This window comes from Myotis brandtii, unplaced genomic scaffold (assembly GCF_000412655.1).
Source record: "Myotis brandtii unplaced genomic scaffold, ASM41265v1 scaffold421, whole genome shotgun sequence".
NCBI classification, from domain to species: domain Eukaryota; kingdom Metazoa; phylum Chordata; class Mammalia; order Chiroptera; family Vespertilionidae; genus Myotis; species Myotis brandtii.
The window spans coordinates 1,776,688-1,784,945 of NW_005366140.1; the positions used below are offsets into that span (position 1 = coordinate 1,776,688).

Below are 8,258 nucleotides of genomic sequence, written 5' to 3' on the forward strand. Positions count from 1 at the left end.
GGCGCGGGCAAGCCATTCTCCCAAAGGCCCGTTCGCCTCCTGGGGCCCAAAACACTGGCCCAATACGCGCTACTTAGCCGACCCGCGGAGCCTGACCCGCACGAACGGATTCGGGCCGCCCCCTCCGCTGCCTCGGCCCCGTACCTCCCGCTCGACCCCGATCCGACGCGAACCCGCACGAACACTACCACCAACCTGCTCCGCCGCCTCGTTGACGAGAAAGAGGACGGCGGAACCGGAAACCGTCGAATCGCCGCCGAGAGCGCCTGCGCACTGAGTACGCTGCACGCGTGCGTCACAATTCGCGCCGCGCGTCCTGCCCCGCCCCGCCGCCGAGTAGTGCGCTGGAGAACGAAGCCGGGAGTGTCGCTCACCTGCTTCCGGGTGTGCACTTCCGCCCCGGGTCACCTGGGAAGTCGGCCACACTACCAGGTGTTTCTACCCGCTGTTTCAGGTCGGCTGAAGACCCGACGTTGCGGGAACTCGAGTACTTATTGGGTGGAGTAGACTTTTGTGCTAAATCGAGGCATTAAGCAGAGGGTCTGCGGGCATAGGAAGCGGGGGTGTAGCAGGAAAGGTAGGAGGAGGCCTGGGACCCTTGGGAGCCACGTAGGTACCTAACACCCGGAGCCAGTTATTCTAAAACTTTCTGGCGGCTGTGCGCTGATGGATTTGAGGGCGGCGCGCCTGGGGAGCAGGGAAAACAGGTAGGATTGCTGCATCGGCTCAAGAAAATGGGGTGGGGTCCTGGCCGATGTGGCTCAGTTGGTTGAGCGACTTGCTGTGCGCTGGTTGGATTTCTGGTCAGGGCAATGCCCAGGTTGTGGGTTCCATCCCGTATATAAGAAGCAACAAATCAACGTTTCTCTCTCACATGGTTGTTTCTCTCCCTGTCTCTCTAAACTCAATTTAAAAACATTATATTTAAAAAGAATATGGGGTGAGACCTCGCAGACTCCCGGATGGCTAAAAAGTGGCCGGCGTATGAAAGAGGTGAGGACCTAGAAGTTACTGGTGGGTTTGGCAGCGTACCTCTTCATTTCTTTGAACTCATCCCAGTGCCCCTATGGATCAGGCTAAAGCAAGTGCTTCAAAGATTCAAGGACTCTGAGTTTCTAATGGGGAAGGGGACCATCTCAGTTCCCCAAGGAGCCTACCCAGCAACTGAAATCTGGAGGAGTTATTCAAGGAGGTAAGGTAGTGATTTTCAACCCGTGTGCCGCAAGAATTTTTAAAACATTTTTTCTCATAACAGCAAAAATATACTTTATGTTGTGCCACAGAATTTTAGTATTAGTTTATGTGTGCCATGAGATGAAAAAGGCTGAAAATTGCGGAGGTAAAGAACAGCGTTGGAGCAATGGCTATAGGAACCTGGGTTATTATGTCTGCACCCCATCCTGTCCCACTTCCAGCACTTGTCCCCCTTCTGAGCTGATGGACACAAGGATGGAAGAAAGCCACTGCTGGGTACACCCTTCTCTTTTTAGTCTTTTTATTGATAACTTCCCAACAGCATCTGTAAACATCGGGTACAAAAATATTCTGTTAAATTCTGTTTTCCAAGGTGGCTTGGCTTCACGGAGGCCCTGGGAGAGATCTGCAGGGCCCTCAGGGCTCACACCTTTGGTCAGACAAATGTGGGCTTTTATCACACTTGGGGCTGAGTGGATGGTCTTGAGCTTTCTACACCTGTTTCAGAAACCTCCTTGAGATACTGATTGGAGAAAGTATTTAATACTTTCCTTGGAGGAAGGGACAGGGAGACCAGAATTAGTAGGTATGGGAGTGAACTGAGACATGATAGTGTTTGTCCACCTCAAGGAGGTCCTGACTGGGGTGCTGAGACAGGGGACATCTGGCTTTTGTCTTTGGGAACCTTTAAATGTTGTTCAGAGCAGACCTCAGGCCTGGCTCTGGAAAAGATTCCTTGTGCCCAGCCCAACAACTCCAGCTGGCTGCTCAACCCCTGGCCTGGCAGAGGGCCTGCAGGAGAAAAATAGCCTCAGTGAAGGAGTGAGAATGACAGATTCCCCCATGCTGGGAGGGAGCCTTATCCCCCAGGGTGCCCTGGGTGACAGAATAGGGTGGCAAAGCTGACCATTTCCAGGCAGGGTTATCTGCTGCCACCTCAGACACCTGGAGAGACCCCTTGGAGTGCCTGGGAACAGAGCTACTGGCCCGGCATCTGCTTATCATCCATCTGGCTGTGGTCATTGATGGCAGGGGAGTTGGGCTGGATTTGGGACAGGTCCTCGAATCCAGGGCTGAGGGAGGGTGAGATGGTATCTGGGCTCGTGTCACAGGAACCTGTGCTCTGTTCCGAGGTGGCAATGGTGGTCGTGGTGCTGGGCGGGATGGGGTCTTCATCGTCGTCCTCCAGGAGGGATGCCTCTGGGACGTCTGGGGGAAGGTGGCCCAGGAGTTGGCTTAGTCACCATGATGAGGGATTAACTGGACCTGTGACCCCATGACAGCAACCCCCACCCACCCTGCCATGGGGCATGACTTCATCCATTTTACAAAAGAGGGAACTGAGGCCCAGGCAGGTGAGAGGCCTCCAAAGTGAGGTAAGGACTCAGGTTCTCTGGATCAGGCTGATATGGGTCCTGGGGTCAAGCCTGAGCCTGGCTCTGCCCTCAACTGTGTCACCTGAGTCGGGCCCCTCACCTGCCCTTGCCTTAGCTCCCTCCTGGACAAATTGGGGCTGATGGCAATGGCACTGCCTCTACCTCTGGTTGTCTGTGGGGTGGGAGCTGTTGGCCCATTCAGCACCTGGGTTAAACTGAGGCTCAGTGTAGGGAACACTGTGTTTCCTCTGACAAGCAGGTGCCCCTCTGGGCCTCAGTTTTGCCATGTGAAATGGGGATACGGCCCCCACCTCACAGCTGGTTATGGGTAACAGCCTATTTGTAAGGGTATGTAGCACTCACTGGGGCAAGGATTGCTATTGTTCTTGTCCCTGCCACCTCCCCCCAGAGAGGGGACCCTGTTCCAGGACTCTTTGGACCCATTACCCACCAGCCCCTGAGGTGACTTTCCAAAAGCCAGCCCTGGGCTCAAGAAGGTGGCATCCAAGGGTTGCAGAGACCAGACATGGGGCACAGGAGCCCTGGGTGACACTTACGGCTGAAGGCCTCTGGGTACTGCCTGGCCAGCTTCCCTTTCAGCGTCCTGCAGGGTAAGAGAAGGCACATAGGCTGAACCCCTTGAGCAGATAGGCTGGGCCACATGCAGGCTAGCAACCCTTGCTGTCAGCTCTGGGTGAGTGGGTGGTGGGAACTTCCCCCTCATTGCTTGTCACACTGTGCTCCTGGACTGGAGAGAGGCCCAGGCACTCAGCCCTGCAAAACTCCCACCCTCGGAGTGGGCACCCTCGGTGAGGGTGTCTGTGTTAGGGCCAGGCTGAAGCCCAATGAGCAGATCAGTGGAGGTGAGAAATGCTGGCTCCCCATACCCTAAAACCCAGCAATCTGATATGTCTCTTGAGAGAAAATCTGGGTAGAGGGATAGGGGGGCAGGAGGCCGGCTTTTCACTGTTTGCTCTTTGCCTGCCTTTTTTGCATCATGTGTCTGGTGCTATGTTGCATTTTTTCAAAAGATAAATAAAATTCAAATTCAGAAACTTTGTGATTTTTATGCCAGAGTTCAAATCTTGGGTGCTAAGTGCAAGATGAAGCCTTGAAAAACAAGCGAGTTGGATCTGCCCTTGATGTGTTACTCTGTTAGGTGGAGGGCCCTGTTGAGGAGGGGAGGACCGGGCCTGGGCGGGGGGGGAGGGAGGCAGAGGCCAGCGGGGCCACGTACGTACGTACCTGATCCTGCGGAAGATGCTGTCCAGGTCCCGCTTCATCTCCGTCAGGGTCCTCGTGTGGTGCAGGAAGCGCTCGCTCATCTGCTGCAGGCGGGCGTTTGACAGGTTGTTGAAGTTCACCAGCATCTCGTTGGTTTTCTCAAAGCGGTCCAGCCTGGTAGCAGAGGCCACCAATGCTTCTGGTCAGTCTCCAGGGCTCTGCCAACTGAGTATGCTAAGCCCTTTTCCTGTTCCATGACCTTTGCATGTGCCATTCCCTTGTCCTTGTCCTACAGGGCTCTACTTGATTGAGCCACATGGCAGACTACTATTCAAACTTCAAAACCCTACTCACGTGTGCTTTTCTCATGTAGCTTTCACTCTCCCTCTCAGACTCCTCTGACTCCCTTAACCTCAGATAGTTTCTCCGGCCTAACCCTGATACCATGGTGCCAGGAAGGTTTGTGTCTGGTTTTGTCTCCCCTCACGATAGTAATTCTCCAGGGCCAGGTCTGAATCTGACATAAAGAACTAGGAGAGCCCGGCCAGCATGGCTCAGTGGTTGAGCATTGACCTATGGACTAGGAGGTCACGGTTCGATTCCCAGTTGGGGCACATGCCGGGGGCTCGATCCCCACTGGGGGATATGCAGAAGGCATCTGATCAATGATTCTCTCTCATCATTGATGTTTCTTTTTTAAAAAAAATATATTTTATTGATTTTTTACAGAGAGCAAGGGAGAGGGATAGAGAGCCAGAAACATCGATGAGAGAGAAACATCAATCAGCTGCCTCCTGCACACCCCCCACTGGGGATGTGCCCGCAACCAAGGTACATGCCCTTGACTGGAATCGAACCTGGGACCCTTCAGTCCGCAGGTCGACACTCTATCCACTGAACCAAACTGGCCAGGGCAGATCATTGATGTTTCTATCTCTCTCCCTCTCCCTGTCTGAAATCAATAAAAACATATTTTTAAAAAAAGAGCTAGGAGAAAGAGGAGTATTGCTGATACCCAGCAACCTTGTCACAGAGCGAGAAGAGTATCAGGTTCATACTGTGTCAAATGGAGGGGAGAACCTTCAGCCTAAAGGCACAAAAATGCTCTGGCCAGTTTTGCTCAGTGATTAGAGTGTCGGCCCATGGAGTGAAGGGTCTCAGGTTCAATTCCCAGTCAAGAGCATGTACCTAGATTGCAGGTTCGAGCCCCATCCCCAGTTGGGGCCCACGTGGGAGGCAACTAATGGATATGTCTCTCTCTCTCCCCCCCCTCCTCCCTCCCTTTCACTCTCTCTAAAAATCAATGGAAAAAATATTCTCGGGTGAGGATTAAAAAAAAAAAAAAAGATACAAAAATGAAACCTCAAGATTGTGTTAGCCCTTCCTCCCCAAAGATCAGGCCAAATCAGAATGGGGCTGCAGTAGCCATAGTGCCAAGCCCAGGGAGAGAAAAAGGGCATTTATGGCCCCTCCAAGAGACCCCAGGTGCTCTGCAGACAGTCTGGGCCCTGAGACACCAGGCTCCCAACAGGAAGTCAGCCCACCAGCTACCTTATACCCCCCGTCCTATCCTCCCAACTTTTTACCCTAGCTGTGGGACAGGAGCTGCTGCGGTCTTTGCCAAGCCATCCACAGCTGCAAAACCATCCTAAAGCCCTGTTTCCTGTGCCACGGCCTCACCTCAGGCCATGAAAAAATTTACTTTGGAGTCAGCCAGCAGCTTTGCTCATTTCCTTCATTTTACCACCAGTGTGGGGCCTGGGTAGGGGTGGGCAGGGCAAGAATGCTGGCCAGCAAAATGGATTCCTTCCCACACCTGGGCCCAGGGCCCTTGGCCACCACTCACATGTTCTTCTGGGCCAGGATGATGGCGTTGACATCATCCACATTCACCATGCTCAGGATGCGGCTGCAGAAGACCCTCGAGGCCGAGGCCGGGGGATCCATCTCTTCCTCCTCCTCCACTGCCTGAAACAGGCAGGAAGAAAGTCTTCGGTCTGCATCAGGCACTGGGGAAGATGGGACAAAGAGAAGGGGCTGGGAACCCCACAGGCTGCTAAAGTGAGTCAGTCTTGCCACCTGAGCCTCAGTGTTGACATCTTGGGAATGCAGGGTTTTTGAGAACTCCAGGAGGTTATATTTATAACTTGCACCTAAATACATCAGAATCCCATCTCTCCTTCACACCCACTCTCAATGTGCCCAAGGCCACCAGCACCTTCCACCTGCACTGATCTGCCTGCCTCCTCCCACCAACCCCCTCCCCCGCCTTTGCCCAGTCCCACTTCAGGGCCTTTGCACCTGCTGTCCCCACTGCTAGAACATGCTTGGCTGCCCCCTCAGATCACCACCACCTCCAGGGTCTTCTCTCCCGGAAGTCTTGATGACTACCCCTACTCTGGTCACTCTCATCACCTTGTTTTGTTTCACTGGCTCATTTCTGTCTGAAATTATCTTAGTTGACCTGTTTGCCTGTCATCCCACAGCAATACCAGCTCCAAGAGAGTCAAGGCCTGTGTCTCTTGCTTGTTTGCTGTCTTCAGAGCCCAGCCCAGAACCTGGCTCACATCAAGGGATCACCAGAACTTCATTTGGCAGAGGCAAATAAGACCTTCCAAACTCTGCTCTGACGCTAGACTTTTAACACCAAATTAAAGCCAAGAATTTTAGGCCCTTGCAGCCAGGCTGTGGGCCCCAGCAACCCAGATGGCTCTGTGGTTCTCAGCTTCCCTGGCACATATAACCATTCCAGTGGGTGGAGGCTTTCTGGATCAGGCCAGGGCAGGAAAGGCCACAGCTTTAGCACTGACCCTCCTGGTGGGGGGCTTCAGGAAAATCCCAGAATTGTGACATAGCTTGGTTCTGGGCCCACACATTTAATGGCTAATAGAAAGGCCCACTTGCCATTGGCAAAGATTTACACACAGATCAGAAAGGGCTTTCAGATTCCACTTACTCCACCCTCTACTGAGCACCAACTTTAAGCTAAACAAGGTACAACTTTATACATGGGAACTGTTACCATATTAATATGCGAGAAAACTGAAGCTCAGAGACTAAGCCACTGGGCCATTATCACAGACAATAAACCTGAGTCACAACTCAAATGCCCATAGTACACAGGATCTACAAAGGCATGAATCTGCAGAGGTGTTCAGTCTCTACCCATGACAGCACAGCAGCTTCTTAAAGCAGTTGCTTCCTTAACGGACTTCTGATTTTTTCCAGGAAAAAAATGGAAGATTTTTTTTCTTCTGTGAAATCGTCGAACTTACAAATGTTAGCAAATAAACATCATGGAGGCCAAGAGGATTTGTGCCTTGAATCTGGCTCGCAGGTTGCAGCTCCCACCTGCCTCTGGAAATAAGCTGCCACACCTGGTGAAACCCTACCCCTCTGCCAGTATCACTGTTTATTGAGCTCCCACCATGTGCCAGGTACAGGCATCCAGTCTCTACATTTCAAGAAAAGCATGTTCATGTATAAACAGGATACTTAGGCTCAAAGGTCAGAGCCATGTGTGTGTGTGTGTGGGGACCCATAGCTAAAGTCTGGCAGACAGGATTTGGACCTGCAGGAAATGGTTCTGCTTCAAAGTAGGGCTCTTTCCTGTATCTGGCTTCCAGATGTGAGGGATTCAAGGCACATCCCTCCACTCCCAGTTGCCTCTCTCAGGAAGGCTTCCTTGACTAACAGTCTGGATCGAAAAAGGGTGGAAATGACCCAAAAAGGTATCTGGGCCCTGCTCCAAATATATTTGAGGGAAACACGCAGAGAGGGAAGTTGTGTGACCTCGCCACAGTCACCTCACCTCAATCAGTTTTTTCATCCAGAAAATGGTAAAAAAAAAAAATCAGAATCTCACAGTGCTGATCCCTTTTAGTTACATCTTTTTAGACTCCACTCTGTGACGGTTCCAACAGTGATAAAAAGTTGAACTATAGAGCAGGCTGTTTCTCCAAGGGGAGTGTAAAGAAGTCCTAGGACGGACGTGGGAATTAGGGTTTTGAGGAGGGCCTCCCCGGTGCTTCCAAGAATATGAGTAAATTTAATCCCCAATTACCCCTACAAGACAGACACTATCATTCCTCTCCGAGGGCAACTAAAGCTCACATTGGTGGGCTCCGTCGCCCAAGGTCAAATGGCGAGGAGTCGAGGCGCCATGATTCCACCCAGGTCATTTAACAAAATAATTTGGCCACCCAAGCTCAGCAAAACCCCGGAGTGGGGGCGGGACCCGCATATACCCTCACGCCCCACCCCTGCAAAGCGGGAAACAGGCCCAAGCAGAGCAATGCCCGATTCTGGGTGACACTGCCCAGTCTGAACACAGGCGGCCCCAGCTCTTGCACCCCGGACCCGGATCCACTGAACATACAGGGAAACTGAGGCCTGTGTACAGGAGAGGTGCCCAGAAGTGTCCAGTGGCACTCCCCACCCCGCGACAGCCCGGGGGCCGCGCCC

At 52.6% G+C, this 8,258-nt stretch overlaps 2 protein-coding genes across 8 annotated transcripts in view; both read right to left on the minus strand.

The window, feature by feature from the left end:
* UBA52 (ubiquitin A-52 residue ribosomal protein fusion product 1) overlaps nt 1–8,258 on the minus strand; it is a 20,908-nt gene that overhangs the window by 2,949 nt on the left and 9,701 nt on the right. The window contains exon 2 of one of the 5 annotated variants that reach the window (XM_014545768.1): nt 1,904–1,910. The gene's annotated coding sequence lies outside the window, so the exon portion shown is untranslated. Of the gene's footprint in view, nt 1–144; nt 279–1,903; nt 1,911–4,174; nt 4,181–8,258 lie in introns of those variants that run through there. The other 4 variants (XM_014545771.1, XM_005873839.2, XM_014545769.1 and 1 more) reach the window with 4 other exon arrangements.
* KXD1 (KxDL motif containing 1) overlaps nt 1,479–8,258 on the minus strand; it is an 11,345-nt gene continuing 4,565 nt past the window's right edge. For 2 of the 3 annotated variants that reach the window (XM_014545767.1, XM_005873841.2), the window contains exons 2-5: nt 5,641–5,762; nt 3,816–3,968; nt 3,128–3,174; nt 1,479–2,403 (exon numbers count right to left, since the gene is read on the minus strand). In XM_014545767.1, coding sequence (XP_014401253.1) covers nt 2,174–2,403; nt 3,128–3,174; nt 3,816–3,968; nt 5,641–5,741 — 531 coding nt within the window. In that variant the 5' untranslated portion in view covers nt 5,742–5,762 and the 3' untranslated portion in view covers nt 1,479–2,173. Of the gene's footprint in view, nt 2,404–3,127; nt 3,175–3,815; nt 3,969–5,640; nt 5,804–8,258 lie in introns of all 3 variants that reach the window. The other variant, XM_014545766.1, reaches the window with a different exon arrangement.